The sequence below is a fragment of the Bombyx mandarina genome, chromosome 20, assembly GCF_030267445.1.
Source record: "Bombyx mandarina strain Sakado chromosome 20, ASM3026744v2".
NCBI lineage: Eukaryota > Metazoa > Arthropoda > Insecta > Lepidoptera > Bombycidae > Bombyx > Bombyx mandarina.
In genome coordinates, this window is record NC_143226.1 from 7,964,502 (window position 1) to 7,984,937 (window position 20,436).

The 20,436-nt window shown below is 39.4% G+C and overlaps 1 protein-coding gene across 5 annotated transcripts in view; it reads right to left on the minus strand.

The window, feature by feature from the left end:
• Nucleotides 1–7,518: 7,518 nt before the first annotated feature.
• The window catches only part of LOC114249434 (uncharacterized), a 152,219-nt gene continuing 139,301 nt past the window's right edge, over nucleotides 7,519–20,436 (minus strand). For 3 of the 5 annotated variants that reach the window (XM_089735970.1, XM_028183018.2, XM_089735974.1), the window contains 7 exons: nucleotides 20,030–20,171; nucleotides 18,156–18,280; nucleotides 17,015–17,106; nucleotides 15,756–15,933; nucleotides 12,699–12,834; nucleotides 9,880–10,015; nucleotides 7,519–8,914 (listed from right to left, as the gene is read on the minus strand). In XM_089735970.1, the coding sequence (XP_089592096.1) occupies nucleotides 8,840–8,914; nucleotides 9,880–10,015; nucleotides 12,699–12,834; nucleotides 15,756–15,933; nucleotides 17,015–17,106; nucleotides 18,156–18,280; nucleotides 20,030–20,171 (884 nt within the window). In that variant the 3' untranslated portion in view covers nucleotides 7,519–8,839. The remainder of the gene's footprint in view (nucleotides 8,915–9,879; nucleotides 10,016–12,698; nucleotides 12,835–15,755; nucleotides 15,934–17,014; nucleotides 17,107–18,155; nucleotides 18,281–20,029; nucleotides 20,172–20,436) is intronic. The other 2 variants (XM_089735971.1, XM_089735972.1) reach the window with 1 other exon arrangement.

The following is a 20,436-nucleotide window of genomic DNA, read 5'->3' on the forward strand; positions in this document are numbered from 1 at the left end:
ATATAAATTTTAGATTTAAGTTCACCGCTCGACCGCTTCTTTGGAACTATCTTTACATGACGCGACAGTGCCATCAGATATCAAATATAAAATACTCGATACTCATAACCGAAACAGCTTAAAATCTAGTTCGTTTTTGAAGCTCTGGACCCAATATTTTAATATAATAATATTATCCGAACCAAAGAAGCAATGGAAACTGCACTAAAATTCTAACTTTTAGTAGGAGATAATCGTTCAAACACGTGATTCATATCGTTAAAGCAGTCGCTTCCGTCAAAGGAATATAAACAAGACTATAAATTATAAAATAGGTTTGTGTTGTCCGAAATTGAATCTTGATCGGTCACAAATAATTTAGGTATTAGAACTAGGGACAAACACAAGTGGCACACGCCGACCGTGTGTGTGGTTGACTACGTCACTTGTGTGTAGTCGCGGGCGAGGACCGCGCACGCTACCGGAGCGAGTCGAGAGACGCTTCCTGCAGTTTCCTTACAGCATTCTGGCTGCTTCTTAATGATGTACGGTTATTATATCGAAAGGCGAAAGGCTATTTATTTTAAGCGACATTTCTCTTAACACGCGACATTTATCTTTGTAATTATAGGTCCGTTTTATTTGGTACTAGCGATCCGCCCTCGCTTCGCTTCAGAAACTGTAATTTATTATTGATTTCTCCACTATTTAATGGATGTTATTAAACATATAAACCTTCCTCTTCAATCACTCTATCTATTTAAAAAAAACCGCATCAAAATCCGTTGCGTAGTTTTAAAGATTTAAGCATACATAGGGTTATGGGGACAGAGAAAGCGACTTTGTTTTATACTATGTAGTGATTACCATCAACAGTTCGATGTTTTTAATTGAAATTAAATTATGTTTACCCTATTCAAATAGCTGAAGAAGTTTGTTTTTGTTATAGTGTTTGTCCAAATTTTGACCTTTAAATGATTCTCCTATAAAGTTATAAAAATTTCGCTTTAACAAAATAGCCTTTTCCTATTCGATGTGTATATTTAAATCGCACTAAACAATAAAGTACAGATACTAGATACGTATTAGCTGTTATTTTTTGTTCATACTAGGTACTCTTTTATATTCTGTCACATTAAATCAATGATACGACGTTTGATATCCTCGTTTGTCGTAAGGCTGCGTATGTAATTTACCATTAATCTATTTATGGGCCAGCATCTTGGCTAGAATCAAAAATATAACTTAACGAAGCAGTTTTATTTTAGTGGCAGAGAGTAAATTCGCTTTCATTTACAAACCCAATAATGTTTTCAGGGATGTCTAACAAATGTTCATATTTTCAGCTTATTGTTATTTTCAAAATTAACTCACAGACAGTTACCCGGTCTGGCACTATATTATCATTATCATTTACGAAACAATATCTACCCGTTAATGGTTGTATCATTTGGGAATACATAATCAATTGAACGTTGCCGAATGTACGTGACGTTATTAATTGGTAATTGCATTGTAAATGCTAAAACCTTTATATATAATAAACTTTCAAAATAAGTAATGAATACATTAATCACTAGCACTCGGGAAACACTTGGGGATCACATACATTCACTAGTCTAAATAGTTCGTTAATTTAACTAATTTAATACTAATTAATACTTTAGCATATTGATTTCAAGTTTTATTCCGATAATTTTTTTAACAAACAATTAAGTTCATTGTAAGAGCCTCTTTCAAATCCAAACGCGGAGGTCTGGGACCAAGGAGGCACACTAAAACATGACCGGAGTCCTGCAATGAATATTTGGGATCGGGGTAAGACAGAATACAGGGGCACGCTTCAAGCCAATGAATCTTTTTCTTGATGCACATTTCAGATAGCCAGATTGCTGTAGGCCACTGGTCGTTAGGGTCGTCGCACCCCTCCCTTACGGAACGGGCCTCGGGGCGAACCCTTCTGCCTGTGCATGAAACTCCCTGCCACACAGGGCAGGGGTGAGATGTTGCTGGGGTGAACTAATGGGAGGAAGTGGGGATGTGAGGTGCTTGTAGGTCACTGACACTGTCTACACAATTGATAGGTTCGGTTTAGTTGCACGTGTAAACAGTTCAGTGATTTCATTATGTATATTCGCACGTGCGTCTTTTTGACTAAAAGTTTGAGACGCGTCGCACTAGTCCCGTGGTCAACTCACTTCATTAATACGATACTTTGATTTGACGGAGGCTCTTAGTTTGTCATAACTAAACAAATATTATATATACCTAGTAAAAAAACGTATTGACTAATATCGAAGATGTGAAATAACAGGTAGTCACTGATATATTATTTCGAGATCAACTGTTATTTCGTATCTTTTTTAAAATAACAAGATCAAAAAATTACAGTGACGACATTGACAGTTGGTAAAAATACAGGAGCTACTAAATAAAGTAGCTTTTAATATTCATTTTGGTTAAAGTAAAAAAAAGGTTAATAAATTATATCTACTAAATGGCGTATGGTCGGTCATTGGAGTAACACCGCCATTTTTTTTTTTACGAATTTTACAATTATAATTTCACACACTTCACGATAACGTCATGGCGTCACGGTGAAGGTTTGCTTACAATTCGCCGAACCCATTTTCTTCCCTTTTGACAATATACGATTTAAGCACAGTTTTTATTTAAGTACCATTAAAATTTTTCTTACCAGTGGTCATCCAAATAGCTTTTAATTGTAATTCTTCATAATTCAATAAATAAAATTTTCAATTGCAGGGTAATGACCCAGCTCATTTAAGATGAGGTTTTCAATCTTTAAGCCCGCGTTTAAAGAACATTTTGTTGAATTAACAAATTCAAGTGACGCGCATCTTAAAGAAGAATTCGTTACGGAAATAAACATGAAAATATTCCAGAATAACAAAATATTAAAAGGTTATAAAGGTATATTAATTTTGATATAATTTAAAGTTCTTGGTAGCACAGAGTCCAATCTTCAAATCGCAGAGTGCAGGCAGTTACGAAATAATATACCTACTAACACACTTTTATATATTAGTATTAGTTACGTCGATGTTTTAGAATATATTATCGAAATCACAGTTTTCTTATTTTTTATTGTACTTCACGAAGTGACAGACATTTCTTCACTTCTTCTTATTATGACAACTCTTGTCACTTCTTTCTATGTATATGTTTTTGATAAGGAGTTTCTATATCCATTAACTCCAACACTTTCCCTAAACATTTACATAGTACACAGTCCTAGTGCCTGGCGTAGAACTGCATATGACGTACGAGGTAGTGATTTGGTAAGGATGTCTGCGACTTGATCCTTTGTTCCGATCCGTACAACGTTGCAGATACCCTCAGTTACCAATTCTCTGACGTAGAAATGTCTGAGCCGGATATGCTTCGTTCTCTTGTGAAACTCGGGGTTGTGAGCAAGACGAACAGCAGCTTCATTGTCCACATGCAGAACCGGTACGTCCGCAATTGTAGTCAATGCCTGGTATAGTCTAGCAAGCCACATTAGTTCTCTGCCAGCTTCACTAGCTGCCACAATTTCGGCTTCTGTAGTGGAGATAGCGACCGATGTTTGTCGCTGACTGATCCATGAAACTGTGCCTCCAGAATAGCGACAGATCACTCCCGTTGTGGAACGTCCGGTTTCTGGATCACCTCCGTGGTCGGCGTCGCTAAATCCTTCTAGGATTCCAGGTTTGAGACCAGCTTTATATGAGATCCCATGCGAAAAGGTACCTTTGATGTAGCGCAAGATACGTTTTACCTTGAGCCAATCTGTCTTTACAGGTTTCTCCAACTTTCTTGAGACAACTCCGATGGCATAAGCAATGTCAGGGCGAGTACCAACCATTAAGTATGCCAGAGCACCGACAGCTTCTCTATATGGTAAACAGGAAGCTTCCGTTTCTTCTTTCCCTTCTTGAATAGCCTCTCTCTCAATCGGTGTGGAAACGGGATTACAGTCACTCATTTGAAAGCGGTCTAATACCTTTTTCGCGTATGCCTCTTGGTTGATGAAGATGGAGCCATCCTTTCCTCGATGGATTTGAAGACCAAGATAATATGTCGCTGGTTTCGTCGTTATGCGCAGTCTCTTCTTCAAATCTTCTAAGAAAGCGTTAGCCGTGTCTTCATCAGTGGCAGCTACTAATCCGTCATCGACGTACAACGTGATCAGTAGTTTCTTCCCGTTAACTTCTCTTGAATATAAGCAGCAATCAGCTTCGGACTGTTTGAAGTTCATATCCAATAGGATCTCTTGAAAGCACGAGTTCCAGCACCTTGGTGCTTGTTTAAGTCCGTACAGGCTACGGTTAAGCTTGAAAACGGTAGACGTTCCTTCCGTGAGGTTACACCCTTCTGGCGGTTGAACGTATATTTCTTCCTCGAGCTTTCCGTTCAGAAAGGCTGTGCAAACGTCGAATTGGACCAGATGTAAGTTTTCATGCGCGCTAACACTGAGTAGTGCTCGTACAGTAGTCAGGCGTGCGACAGGACTGAAGGTCTGGTCATAGTCTACTCCTTTCCTTTGTCTGTACCCTTTTACGACAAGTCGAGCCTTGTATTTGTCGATCGTGCCATCTGGATTTCGTTTGATCCGTAAAACCCATTTGCAGGGAAGTGCTTTTCGTCCTTTTGGCAATGCACACGGCGTCCAAACGTTCAGGTCTTCGAAGGATTTCAATTCGCTACCCATTGCCCTTTGCCATTCTTCGCGATCGTCCCTTTTCATAGCGTCTGCGAAATTATTTGGGAATGTTTCAGTGATACAGACGTAATCTCTTAGTCTCTCAGGACGTCGAATCAGTGAGCGATCTCTAAGATTATAGCCGGTTGGCGGTGGTTCAGCATCATAAAATAATTCTTCTGGAACTGTCGTTTCGTCTTCATGGTCATGGTCTTCGTAGAGGACTTGATCCGATTCTTCTCCCTCGAGAACATGATCATGGTCGTTGGAGATTGTTTCGGTAGTTGTATCTCCCTCGTGAACGTGTGTTTGCTCTGGAATTGCAACTTCTCTTTCTAAGTTCGTATTTGGCGTTATGGTAATCGGGTATTCTCTTGTCTCAACTTCTGTTTTAGGAATTTCACTGTTACAGATGGGAAGAGGTTTCTCATCGAAGATTACGTCACGAGAGCGGACGAGCGTCGAGTGTTTTCCGTCTGTGAACCAGATACGGTAGCAATCTTCGTCGTACCCAATAAGTCGACCTTTTATTGCCTTTTTGTCGAGTTTTCTACGCTTCTGCTTTGGAATATGGACGTATGCGATTGAGCCTATTATTCGGAGATGTTTAATAATAGGTTTCTTTCCATACCAAAGTTCATGCGGAGATTTATCTGAACTTGTGGGACCTGTTCTGTTCAGTATGTATGCGGCGGTATTAATGAGCTCTGCCCATAGCACTTGCGGTAATGGCTCATGAGCGTACATCATTGATCTTGCTGTCTCAACTAGGGTTCTGTTCTCCCTTTCGCTTACTCCGTTTTGTTCAGGTGTATACGGGGTGACAAGTCGCTGTGCTATTCCATGTGTGTCTAAAACATTTTTTATGGACGCGTTGTCAAATTCACCGCCGTTGTCGCTTAGAAGGCATTTTATGGTGTGTCCGACTGTTTTAGTTTGAGCGATCATCAAAACTAACTTGTCTTTGACCTCGGACTTCTTGCGTATGAAGTACACCATACGGTAGCCAGTAAAGTCGTCTTTGAACAGAACGTAGTACTTATAGTTTGAGAAGCTAGGTTGAAACGGTCCGCAAACGTCGGTGTGTACGATTTCTCCGGGCGCGGTAGCTCGGGTTCTTGTACCGAATTTGAGTCGATGCGCCTTTCCAAAGATGCAGCCTTCACAGGTCTCTTTATCCATCGGCAGGATTAGACCTAGTTCCCGTTGGATCGTCGCTCTTACGTGTCTTTTATTTTGGTGAGCGAGTCTCTCGTGGTACAGTTGCATCGTTGCTGTAGTTGCAAAGACTTCGGGTGGTTTTTCTGGTAGTACGGGTTTTACTTCCAGTCGATATAAGCCACCTTGTTTTTGTCTCTTCCCTATTAAGCATACTTTCCCGTTGACAATGACGTTGCATTCAGTTGTCCTGGATGAAAAGGTGCTATTCGGGACTCGATCGTGAAGTGCGAGTACGGAGAAGAGGTTCTTGCTTATGGCCGGAACGTACCAGACGTCTTGCAGGCTGATGTCGATTTGTTTCCCGTTAACATATCCTCTGAGCTGTACTGTTCCTTTGCCTTTGGCACGGACTTCATTACCAGCGGCCGTTGTAACAGTGTAGTTCTCATTGAAATGTTCGTAGGTTTGGAAAATATCAGCTCTGTTGGTGACGTGGCTTGTTGCACCATTATCTATGTACCAGTTCTCGTTGTCCCGTGAAACTGTGAAGATTTCGTTATCTTCTAAAGACATGAGTAACAAATTAGCGGTCTTTGAAGTAGAAGGCGTTGCTGTCTGGGTCGGATTTAGGCTCTTAGGAGGTCTACCGTCACGGATCCATTTTTGACAGTTGCGTACTCTGTGGCCAATACCTAGGCAGTAGTTGAATTTAAGCTTCTTGTCCTTCTTCTTTTCCGTATTCGAAACCAGGGCTTCCGAATGATGCGAAGGTACGTTGTTACCTTGCAGTGCCCTTTCAAATGCGCAGAGATGACTAGTTAGGTTTTCTACAGTACGGTTGGATTTGGGCAGTAGGAGCCAACTACTTCTGAAGCTGAAGTATGAATCATCAAGCGTGTCCAGTATCTTACAAACAAGTAGCAGTTCGGGTAGCTCTTGGTTACTGTCCTTCTTGAGTTCTTGATTCAGTTCAGTCCAGATGTTCTTTAATTTTGACATGTGAGTGGCTATGTCGTCTGCTTGATCCCTCTTAAAGCTGAAGAAACTCATACACAGGTTGTAGGTTTTGTCCGCATTTGTTCCGTCGAACAGCCTGTGGAGCTCTAACCAGACATCACGTACTTTAGTGAACCGCATAACTTTTCGAAGTGTGTCTTCTTGCATATTGGTGGTAAGTATTAGGATAGCGCTGGCATCAGCTTTATCAAAATTATCTTTTTGTTGTTGATAAGCCGCCAATTCAGCATCGCCGCATCCGGTAGGTGGACGAGTAGGCTCCTGGAACGATCCTTCAACTACTTCTAGGGCCGACGGTACGGTGCGTAGTAAGCATAAGGCTTTGTATTTCCAGGTGTCCCAATTTTTTCCATCTAGGAGGCCGATCTGAAGCTTTCCTGTGATACCTTCCATTTTCGTAGTGCGGGTCCGTAACCTGATATAATTTAAAGTTCTTGGTAGCACAGAGTCCAATCTTCAAATCGCAGAGTGCAGGCAGTTACGAAATAATATACCTACTAACACACTTTTATATATTAGTATTAGTTACGTCGATGTTTTAGAATATATTATCGAAATCACAGTTTTCTTATTTTTTATTGTACTTCACGAAGTGACAGACATTTCTTCACTTCTTCTTATTATGACAACTCTTGTCACTTCTTTCTATGTATATGTTTTTGATAAGGAGTTTCTATATCCATTAACTCCAACAAATTTTAGAGCAAAAAATTTCACAGAACCTCTTTTTTCTGTTAAACGCTCTGAATATACTCGTATCTATTTGAATATTCAGACCGTAAGTTCAACTATACAAGGACAATAGATGAAAGTTAATTAATCTCAAATCAAGCTACCTGGATTTTAGGGTTAGGATTGTTTAAATTACCTATAACTTTATTATATTGTGTATTTTGAAATTGGACAGATTACGTCATGAGTTTTTTGAGGGAAGACGCGTTTTTACGCGGTCTGGCAGATGTAACAAGAAAAAAAAAAGTATTAATGCGAGCGTGGGGATCGGCCGCGCCCGGCACGCACCCGGCATCCTGCGCCGGGCTGCAGCTATACCGGTGGGAACCTCGCCATTGCAGCGTCCTACTGGAGGTCTACCACTGTACCAAATACACATGTTAGCTTTATATACAAAGTAATCATTATGCTTTGTGTATTCACAATTTCACTTGTGTATCAAGTAATTGTCCAATTCAAAAATACTTATTACGGATTTATGAGTCCAATTTTAGTTTGATGAATGCCATTCTAACTGTTCCGCTATGGTGAGCAGCACTGGGCTTTCAAAACGACAGCTTAAATTTCATTAAGCACAGCGTCCGCATACATATATGTAGCTTTCACAGACGACGTAGTAGCGGGCTTGTTTGAGCGGGACTGCTATAAGCTATATCGCACATACGGTGTTATATGGTCACTTAAGCAATTTTTGTAACTGAGTATGAGAAAATACATTTTTTAATAATTATTAATGGGACGAGAGTGATGTTTGCTTTTACTGATGAAGTTTATAGTTAATTTTATTTCTATAGCTTAGCAGAACTATATAAGAATTATGTAATAAGATGTTGAAAAATTATATAATTTGCATAAGTGACATTATCGCACCGTATGTGCGATATGTGCCCATTAATATGTTTTAGATACATCGTCTACATACATACACGTCTGCAGACATAAACACCGAACAGTTCTCGAAGTCGAAATAGGAATCGTGTATTATTATATTAAACATAAACTTATCTTATCGCTTCGATTTATTAGCAGTTCGTAAACCGGCAATGTATAGCGAAGGATTTGTCACACGGGGTCGTTGAGGACGTTGACCTTATTGCGTTCCATTGCGCGTTTTCGATTTCGAGAGCTGCAACAGTGTGCGGGTGGGGAGTGCGGGGGGGAGGTGTTTGGGGGGGGGTGCTCTCAGGCGTAGTTGGCGGCGCAGTCGAAGAACGGGAAGCAGGCGACGGGCTCGGCGACCGAATGCTAGAGGACATGCAGGTTCTCGCACGACTTCGACTTGGAGTCACGCGCCCACACGCGCCCCAGGAGACCTCGGACCTGACGATGAGATTGTTCAACCTTATATTTTAGGACCAAGATATATGAAGCAACTCAACAGTCTCAAATATTATATGTAGTTAGTTAAAACAACAAGTAATGCCATAAAGTGTCGTCGTGGCCTAACGGATAAGACGTCCGGTGCATTCGTGTGCGAGGCATCGGTGTTCGAATCCCGCAGGCGGGTACCAATTTTTCTAATGAAATACGTAATCAACAAATGTTCACGATTGATTTCCACGGTGAAGGAAAATAAAATCGTGTAATAAAAATGAAACCCACAAAATTTGATATCTCAGAACTTTATATCTCAAGGTGGGTGGCGCGTTTACGTTGTAGATGTCTATGGGCTCCAGTAACTACTTAACACCAGGTGGGCTGTGAGCTCGTCCACCCATCTAAGCAATAAATAAATAAAAAGTGTACTAGGGCTATGTTTGCGTCCAGGTTCAGGAGACCGTTAATCTTGTGGGTTCTGAGAAGTTAGTTGGACTCCACAGTATTTCCACTCCTCACAAGTATTTCGCAAACCAATTATCCGTTTTAATCTGATTCTTTACACACATATGTATGTAGAATAGGGATCGCAGCGCATAAAATAAAACTTCCACTGTTCCAAATTCTTCTAATCAAATAATAATTAATAATTAACACTTTTATTACGCCTTGCTCATTTTTCAACAGTCTTCGCCAACTTCCAATTCTCTGTCATTCTGTCTGTCATTCTCTTCTCCTTTTCTTTCCGTTTTCTCTCACTCACATCTTAAGGCTCCATTCCACACTCTTTTCATACGTTCCGTTCTTACCAATCTTACATGTATGTCATAATCTATCTAGTCTTTTAAAACTATGAAAACGCTATGAAATATTACTGAGCTGCTAAGAGAAGAATGGGTAAGTCTATTTAGTTTCATCTTTTCGTTATACTTCAAACCGTATTTCAAATAAACGTAGCGTTACTTTACCTTGACACTGGCCGAGAGTCTGGTCCTCTTCCTGGGCGTGCTGGCCGCGGAGGAGGAGGCCGGGGCGGGCGCGGGCTGCTCGCTCTCCATCGGAGACCTGGCGCGGCTTCTGTTCTTGCGTGAGCCGCTGCGTTTCCTAGAACGAGTTGAAAAGTCGAGTCACTGAGGGCTGTAAAAAAATTAATAGGAAAAAAAATGCTACCACAGATAAATACTTCATTACTGTTTTAAAATAAATTAATTGGCAGTGTTGGTACCATGACATGGGGTAAATTGGGATCCTGGGGTAAATTGGGACAAACCTGCGGAAGATTCTCAAAGTACTTGTAGCACGGAATCTACCTAATTTTCTTAAAGGTAATATTTATCAATGTATACAAGAAAAACCAAGTTAATTATGGAAATACTAAACATGAGTTAAGTTGGTCCCAAAAATTCGTCAAATTAAATTTAAAATAGTGGTTGAAAAGTGCGTTTTAAAACAGCTTAAAGAACTTTTAAAAAAAGTGATATTATCGTTGTTTTTTCAATAAGATCACAGTTTATATAAGTTTTTAATACACCTGGAAATACCACAACAAACGGTAAGTTGCAATATTCTTATTTTAAATACAATATTTCGACAAAATAAAAAATGTATATTTTTTCCTTTCTTTTTGGGGAAAATTGGGACGTATGTAGGGTAATTTGGAACGAGACTGGAAAAATTAGGGACGAGAAAACACAAAATTGGAACGCCAAAAGACAAAATAGGGATGGCTTGTTAGGGTTGTCACTGATATCTTATAATAGATTTTTTAGCCTATACTATCACTTAATTGCGTGATGTAAAGAAGGTTAATGTGTTTATCAGTTAGTTTATGTAAGTATTATAGGTAAAAGAAAAGTATATATATAATTACTTTTTTTTCGCGACATTTACCTTGTAATATCTGCCCGGTCGTATGTTCTTTATAGCAATAAAAAAAATTAAAAGTTAAAAGAACTCAAACGAATCAAAACTTTTGTTATTTCAGAATCTATTCACGCATCGAATCATGATTTTGTTAACATTCACAATGAACACACACAAATAAAAACAGGCCTCAGATTTTAAATGTACCATTAATTAAAAATCCGAGATATCCAATTATGAGTGAGTGAATTAATTGAGTTTAGTTATTTCGCTTAGAAAGAATTTCTTTTATTTTTGTTATTATTGGCAGTAATCAGATAAAGCTGTTTTTTTATCTTATTCACCTGATATCTTACTCTTGCTCAAAGATTATTTTGAAAATGTTGATTAAATAAAATTGTATTATTGCATTTCCAGTCCTTTTGTTTTCTATTTTTTATTCTATTTTATGATTTTGTTTCAGAGTTGTGATTTTTAAGGAAATTAAATAATAATTTTATAAAATATAACATGCACATACTTTTTTTGATAATTGTATTGTTGATTAACATTCACGTCACATCGCTTCGGAATAGAAACTAGCTTAATTTACACTATGTTGTGTATTGTGCTTAAATTATGGATTGTGTTCATCATTTCGGTCCATATAAATAATTATATGGCACCTACCTATATATCGCAGTACTGCGAGTTGACAACCCTTACAAATATCCCAATTTAACCCTTAACCGTGTCAATTTACCCCGGACGCTGGGTAAATTGGGACGGCCATTATTTTACCGATTATTTCTTTAAAATGAATAATTAAAATAATGTAACGGTTTTTATCACCTAGGTACGTTCAAGACTCAACTTATTTCTTTGGTTGAGCAGTGACTATTTAATTGGAACTATTTTAAAATTCAATCTGAAGGTCGATTTTGTCCCTATTTACCCCATTGTACGGTAACGGCTCTTTCAGAGTGGCCTCCTTTAAGGTTGTGAGGTCGGTATTACTTCCGTCTGTTCGTTTAAAAAATCAGTTGATTGTATTATTATAAGAAACTTCTTCATTATGCGATACTTCCGACTAATATATTTTTTTAGTGTATTTCAAACGTTCGTCTACAGGTGAATCGGTCACTAAATTTTAAACAGGAATAATTTTAAGGTAACCGAAAAAAATAACAGCGATGTTAGTCACTGACTTTGAACACGTGTAAAGACTAAAATAAAATAAAAAGATTATTCCATCAAAATGGTATTTACTTGTCAAACACATTATTTCATTAATTGATATTCAGAGAGGCGTGCGGTCGACGACCTTGTATGTATTGGTCTTATGTTTTTTTTTATTTAGTGGTAGTATGTTTTTATTTTTTTTATTGGTAGTATGCACCCTAATTTAGAACCACAAATTTATCATTCAATGAGACGCGATAGTTCAATATAGCTCGTAAATAAATGGGAATTTTGAAATTAGAACTCGATCATGTTCTATTCCCCCGTCTCTCGCAGGGCGCGACGCCAGCAGCGGGTGCGAAAAGGAAGGAGATATATGCGTTTCACCGCCAACTCACAGTTAGTTACATTTGAGTTTAGGTGTCTAGCATTTGATCTTGTTAGGTTACGCTGACATAGCCTCTCAAGGCTATCAGCTTAGGTCATAAAAAAAAACAAAAAAAAACATTTGATATGTCCATAATTTTGTGTATAATTTAACTTTCTACTTATGATAGCTTGTCTGTTATGAAGTAAATAAATCATTAGACGGCACGTTCTTGATGATTTTATGTATATATTTGTTTTCGGGTAATGAATGATGAATGAATTTTGAAATCTAAATCTATATGTACTTAATATACAAACAGATATCTTTTTAGCTGTTTTAAGATTTTGAATAGGCAATGTTGAGGTCTGTATATTTGGTCAAGGTTCCCCTTACTTGGCCTTCTCGGCGTGCTGTTGCTTGAGTCGGATCTGAGTGAGGAGTCCGACCAGCAGCTCGTCCACGTTGTGGTTGATGCCGACAGACGTCTCAATGAACTTGCAGTCGTAAGATGTAGCCAAGCTCTTGCCCTCTGGAAACAAGAACGACATCATCAGACACTGGACGTAGTTTTGGGTACTTTAAAAACTAGATCTTCACGAGAGCTCTTAGTAAAACTCTGGCTTTGTTCTGAGTACGCTGGTTGGTTTTTTTTATTGCTTAGATGGGTGGACGAACTCCCAGCCCACCTGGTGTTAAGTTGTTACTGGAGCCCATAGACATCTACAACGTAAATGCGCCACCCATCTTGAGATATAAGTTCTAAGGTCTCAAGTATAGTTACAATGGATGCCCCACCCTTCAAACTGAAACGCACTACTGCTTCACGGCAGAAATAGGCAGGGCAGTAGTACCTACCCGTGCGCAAGAGGCCCCTACCACCTGTAACATGTTCATTTTAATACAAATCATTATTCTTCTGCCCTTCTGCCAGTCACCTGGGGTCGGCGCAACATGTTTTCTCCTTCCATACTCCTCTATCATATACCATTTCTTCGCTCACTCCCCTCTTGCACATATCGTTTTTCACGCAATTCATTCGATACAATTTCATTTTAATACAAAGTGGACATTAAATTAGTACTTTATATAAACATTCCCAATATTGATGTTAGGGCGGTCTGAGAGCCAGTGCTGATAGGAACCAGCACCCTGGTTATACCGGGAAGCAGTACTGCTTTTGAATGAAAAGGTCGGGACAGCCGTCATGCCCTGGGCCTTCAGACTCATAACGTTTCAAGGTCGGTAGTGGCATCTACGTTGTGAAATCTACAAGATTAGGCAGCCGTTTAGTACAAGGACAATGAATAGAAAATAAATAAATAAATTCAACATCACTACATAGTATAAAACAAAGTCGCTTTTTCTGTCCCTATATCTGTCTGTCCCTATGTATGCTTAAATCTTTTAAACTTCGCAACGGATGTTGATGCGTTTTTTTTAATAGATAGTGATTGAAGAGGAAGGTTTATATGTATAATAACATCCATTAAATAGTGGAGAAATCAATAATAAATTACAGTTTCCGAAGCGAAGCGAGGGCGGGTCGCTAGTTTCTAATATCAGTGAAAGTTTTATTATAGCAAACAATTATAACTTCACAGATCGCTATTACAAATCGTTGGCGCCTATCAGAGGCGGACATCAATAACTTGGGGTCCTGATGTCTTTTATAGATCTGTGATGTCGAGCAAATGGAAATCGTAAAATAGTCTTCTGAGAGATATCAAAAGTTACGATCTCGACCGGTGGCGGACCGTCAAAAACTTCTAATCGAATTTTGATGACTTTGACTTTGACGTTTCATATTGAAGGCAATTAAATTATGTTCAATGAAAAAAAAAAACTTTTCTATTCACCTTTCTAACAGATATACATTTACTGGATTGAGATTCACATCCTATTTGTGGAAATCGATGCTTAGCTGTGTCTCGAAGCTTCCATAACCTCTAAATAAGACTATCGGTAAATGTTACAAAGTTCCAATTTTTTTTAGGTATAAGGGATTCCTAGTGGTCCGGAGGCCTTTCCGGTTTCACCAAGACAGGTGGGCGAGCACGGACTTAGCCAGAAGAGGTGGGATTTGCTAACAGTTACCCGAGCGCCTCCAAAGGAGGCCTAACAACCCAAGAGTAGCTGCTTCGCGAATGAATCTACTACCGGATCGGAATCGCAACCCGCTGAGAAGATTCGGCGGGAAATTTAGCGGACTGTTGTATGAGTTAGGTTAGACCTCCTTCAGCAGTATTTCCATTGGAGGCCCTTGGGGAGGGATTGTTTCGGTTGGTTCTGTTGTTATTTCTTTTAGTTCAAACGTGTTTGGTTCCTATCGTTTGCATTTTATTGTTATACAAAAGTGTACACTAAAATTTCTGTTTTCATATACCAAAGAGACAAAAACATCAAATTATATTCATTTTCCCCTATTTTCTTCATGTAAACCGTAGTAAAATGTTATGTAGTCTATGTAAAATAGGTAATACGTACCTACGTGTGTGTGCATGGTACAATATTTAATAAAATCAAGTTATTGTCTTAGCGATTTCATTCGTACATAAATGTATTATTACTAATAATTTTTTCTACTATAGCATTGAATGCAAATGTAATCAAATTCAGCACAGCTTAAATTAAATAGGGCAATTCTGCTAACAGTGACAAGTTTGTAACAACAAAAGGCGCCCGGAATTAATTGGTAAATATACTCTACACAAATTAACTAATATTTCATGAAACCGAATTATCCTATTGTATTAAAATACATAATTCGTATTCTCGTATCACGCTCGTGGCGTACAGCTGAGCCAATTAGGTCGTGTGCTTAAATTATGATCTACAAACAACCTCTACGCCGGCGCGAGTCGAACAAGAGATTAATAAAAAGCAATTATAGGCATTGTGGCGGTAGCCATCATAGAACACAAGATATTTGGCAGATGCCTGAATCTCGCTAACGACATTTACAAGATAAGCTTGCATATATACAAGCTTCGAACATCAACATTCTCCGGTCATCGTTCTCGTCGAACCCGTCGCTTGCGACGAAGGGCTCGACGAGTAAATTAACCCACAGACACAGCCCACTGAGTTTCTGGCGGGATCTTCTCAGTGGGTCACGTTTCCGATCCGGTGGTAGATTCTGCGAACACGGCTCTTGTTAGGGTTCATGTTAGCAATGTCGTCAGGCTTGAGCCCCTTGAGTTCACCTACTAGTTTAGGTTACGCTGAAATAGCCTCTGAAGGCTATCAGATCAGGTAGGATAAAAAAACAGCAACATTCGGACAGTCTACCGAGCAATATCACCCGCTCTGTGGAAGATCTCTACGTCGTATACCTCCCCACATGCATGTTCATAAGTCTCGCGCTTAGTTCCATCATAGGATACGTTTTTTGTGTGGATCAATGTTACTTTAAGTACGAAAAGATTGTTTAGCGTATTGTTACAGCCTTACCATCAGTAGGTACGACCCTTGATCTCGCCAGATCCGCTTTATTTCCGACCAGGATGACAGCACGGCGCGAGGTGTGTCCAGCGGCCCACAGAACCTGCAATCTCCTCTCAGCTTCCACGAAACTGCTCCTGTCTGCCGTGGAGTAAACCACGCAGTACCCGTGGGCACAACCTTCGGACTAAGGAAGAAACTAGGGTATTAAAATCACTGGTGGTTTACTGGTGGTAGGACCACTTGTGAGTCCGCGCGGATAGGTACCACCACCCTACCTATTTCTGCCGTGAAGCAGTAATGCGTTTCGGTTTCAAGGGTGGGGCAGCCGTTGTAACTATACTGAGACTTTAGAACTTGTATCTCAAGGTGGGTGGCGCGTCTATGTTGTAGATGTCTATGGGCTCCAGTAACCACTTAACACCAGGTGGGCTGTGAGCTCGTCCACCCATCTAAGCAATAAAAAAATTAAAAAAAACATGGAACCAATTGATTCTGTCGATATTTTCTGTGACGAAGTTATTCTTAGAAAAAGTCGTTAGTAAGGTTGTATGTTTTTTTTAAAGATTTTTTGACCTGTTGACGTTACCTTTAAGTCAAGTCTTATCTTTTGCTATAATACGAAAAATGGTCATAAGCGAAATGAGATGAAGTTGATTGATTTGAGACTTTAATCAATTGGGATGAAATTGAATGAAATGAGATGAGATGATATATGGTCTCAGTAAAGTGACGGTTATTTACTGAGACTTTTTCAGTGGACATTTGTGAAAGAACCCGAGATGCTACGTCCAGCGGCTTTGTTTAATATTAAACTAATTTGTGTACTTTCACAGATACTAAACTGACTTATTAACAAGCTGTCGTTATTAATACACACTTCAACCTGAAGAAACACTGAATGAACAAAATAAAGTAATTCACACAATTTTGCTCCTCGTGTTCCCGCCTAAATTTATTTCCGTAGTATGTTTAAGCATTGCGGGGTCGTATAATCTGTGCTATGACCGCGGGGACTGTTACATGAACTTTTTGGAGGGAATCTGAATCGTCAAGTCGTGTGTTTTTTTAATTTGCTAATTTAGTGCTTCTTCAGTTTCATATGGGTAATAAAGGCGAGCTATTAATATTCTAAAAACACTGGTATGCTAGGTCAATGCAAGATCATGTCTCGGTGATATTCATACTATGCAGTCTGTAGCCCCCGGAATTTACTTATCATCAGGGAGAATCTAGCATAAAAATTATGTAAATATCTTGAAACCTACCACTACATGATCCGGTGGCGAATCCAGAAAGGTTATCTCGGATTCCTCTCCAGCAAGTAGCACGCAGACAGATCTCTCGCCAGATTCGTCATCTGCAAGAAACCATAAAAACCTTACTGTCCCAGAATTCCAACGTCAAATAAGATCCAGCCAGAGATATAGATTGCATAGCGTTAGACGACATTATCCGTCCGTGTTAGATAAATTCAGATCTACCAGTAAAACGTAAATTAGGATTAGCAGAGCCGTTTCAAGAAGCGAAATTATACTAATTGTTCACGAATAAGGAAAAGTCCTTATTTTGTAATTTTAATTATCCCTTCAACACACACAATATACTCGTGTGTTAAACATTGTTTTGTTACTAAGATATTCTTTTTTTTTTATTGCCCTTATAGGCAGACGAGCATACGGCCCACCTGATGGCGAGTGGTCATGGACTTCAGCAATGCCAGGGGCAGAGCCAAGTCGCTGCCTACCGCATTCTGCGCTGAGTCTGTTCTATGCATTTAACACGTAGTCGTATTTTCTGAATCAGTTCTTAAATTGAATCAAGATCAGTCGGTTCATTCAATCTATTTCGATTCTTTTAAGATGAACACTCAGTTGCCGATAGAAAATACATTTGAACACCGTTTTAAAATCTGCGATCTTTTGTTGAGAAAATATTTAGGTACTTGATTCGGAACGTGGTTCAGTCTCTCTTAGCATTAGCTTAATATTAAAGAAAATGAAAGCTTTTATACAATTGAAAGCTATTTTAAAGACATTTGTGTATTTTGCATCTGAAATATCAAAAGAAGCTGCTTAAATACGAAAAGTCCTATGTGAGATAGTAGAAGATTGTTTGGGCCATGCTGTTTCGGCATTTATCCTACCTTTATCTTCCGTGAGGCAGCAACAAAAATTACACGATTATTTGAAGGAAATATTTACACAAGCATCGGGTCTCATGGGACGTGGCGCCAGGTTGTTGTCAGGGTGTTGTGACAGAGAATTAAGTCCGCCTGCTCCTCACATAATTTAAAATTTTCTAACTCATTTTTTATTAACGTGAACGTTAACCTAATTAAAATTTGTTGCTAGTTTTTTATCTAGCTCGAATCGTTCAGCTAATGGATTTCAATTTGTTGGCACTTACCTATGCTAGTGTCGTACGCATGAAGATATTCCGAAGTCATGAACTGTCCCACCAGACTCGACTTTCCGACTCCAGGACCTCCTAACACCAGCACTCTGTAGGAACTGAGACCGGCTGATGAGTCCCTGTAGTTGAAGGACTAGTAATTAAAACTCGCCTAGTTAATTTCTATGGTAAAAGGATCTGGTGGACGTTGACGTGGTTTGAAGTAATATTGTCCGGCCGCTACAAGAGTGTGTCGTCTTTGGCTGGTTGTGATTGAATGGAAGATATAGCGATTAGATTACAATTAAAAAAATATGTCTATCTGCCTTATACTCGTAAACGTGAGCTATGAGCTAAACTATGAGCTTCTTCGGACATATCATGCGGTCTCCCAGACATGAATTAGAGAAGCTCATAATTGCGGGCCGCATAGAGGGCAAGCGCGCCGTGGGCAGAACATCAGCCAGATGGTCAGATCTAGTAAGAGAATCACTTGGTGGTTGTCTGTACCATGCGGTCCATGCCACCCATGATCGAACACAGTGGAAGAACGTCACATGTGGTCGCGATCTTCAGTAGCGAGGGAACGATAAAGAAGAGAAGAGAAGAGAAACCTTACAAACGAAAAAAAAACGAGGTACTGTAATAACTGTGTCCACTTGGGATGAATGTTGTTTGCACGATTTTTGTTTGATTGATCGTGTTTTCGGTGACCGAACAATACAGTAGTCCCGCATAAGGTCTCAGACCTCAAAAGCCTGAGTGACGGCTGGTGGCTGAATATTGTTTTCGTTTCTGTAGTGGCTTATGGTGGTATTTATCCAGCACGGGAAGGTACCACCATCCCGACTATTTCTTCAAGCAATTTGAGTTCAAAGAGTGGGCTTTTAGTCATTTGAGACTTCGATCCCATATCTCGCGGTGGGTGGCGGTATTTCTGTTGCAATGTCCATGGACTCCCGCAGCCACTCTACGCCAGGCGAGTCGTGAGCTTGTCTGTGTAGTCACCGAGCGATTCCAACAATTAACATTTCCTATCTTACCACGCTATATCGGACGGTAAAGTTAGTTCCAACAAAGAATTCAACATTCCAGGAAGGTTCCAGTATTCTAGACCATAATGTGTTTCAACATCAAATCAAAAGTCTTAAGAGGTGAAGGTCATTGGCTACTGGACCATGAGAGCTGCACGTGATCACATAGACTGGAATCGTAACTAGTTAACGTTATAAGCCATCGCTTAGGTATAAGATGATAAAATTGTATTTTGAAAGGTCAACACGATTTCTTAAATGAATAAATTAATATCGACGTCTAAATTAGTTTTGAATACGATAAAATGATTGAAAGCGGTAAGCAACGACTTGGCCGTGATCCATTGGGTAATGCTAATTTCATGAACGACGGTGATCACTTCACATCAGATGGACCTTATGATGGTCTGCCTGCAGAAATTGTACATAGTTTGACAGCTTAGAGAAGAAGGTTCTAGAATGAAGATCATGAAACAATAAGGGCAGTGGGAGACACACGATTTTAATCAAATCAAATCAAACTTTATTAGCTAAAACACGGTTTACAAAGAACAAGCTATTTTATAGAACAGCGTATTTCTACCAGGTCGGCGTGCAAATATTATTCAAAATTATTTACATTAAATGCAGTCAATAAAAATATTAATTAATTAAAATATCAAACAACAAAATAAATTAATTGTGAACATACATGTAGTACGTAATGCATTGCAGTCAGTCCGGGATTCTGCAGTCCCTCTGAAGACGTATATACTTTCGAACTAACCGATCGTTTATGGGAGGAGTAACCGGATTATTTTAAGCGATCCAAAAGTACAGCCACATGCAGTATATTAAGGTCAATTTTTGGTATACCAAAGGTACCTGGATGATGCCAAGGAGCAGGGCGCTGAGGCTCGTTTGGCGACCTCGGTACTAGAAGCGCTGGAGGCCACCGACGTGTTGGAACGAGACCTTCGGGAGCGCAAGGAGTCACCGCGGTTCACTACGCCCTTACCTGAAGTGAGTTCGATTACATATAGGCTGTAGACAAATCATTGTCGGAGCCGAAATGTGACTGGGGCTTAAAAGCTAATCTAAATACATTTACTTAATTGAATTTAGATCAGCTGGAAGACACCCTTTCCTTCTTACTTGTTTTTTAATGTAGATTTTATGCGTCAGAATGTAAACTGGTGGTAGGGCACGTCGCCAATTCTGACTATTGGATGGATGCCACTGTACCTCACCAGATTCATACGTTCCCGGTAGAGTGGAAAACA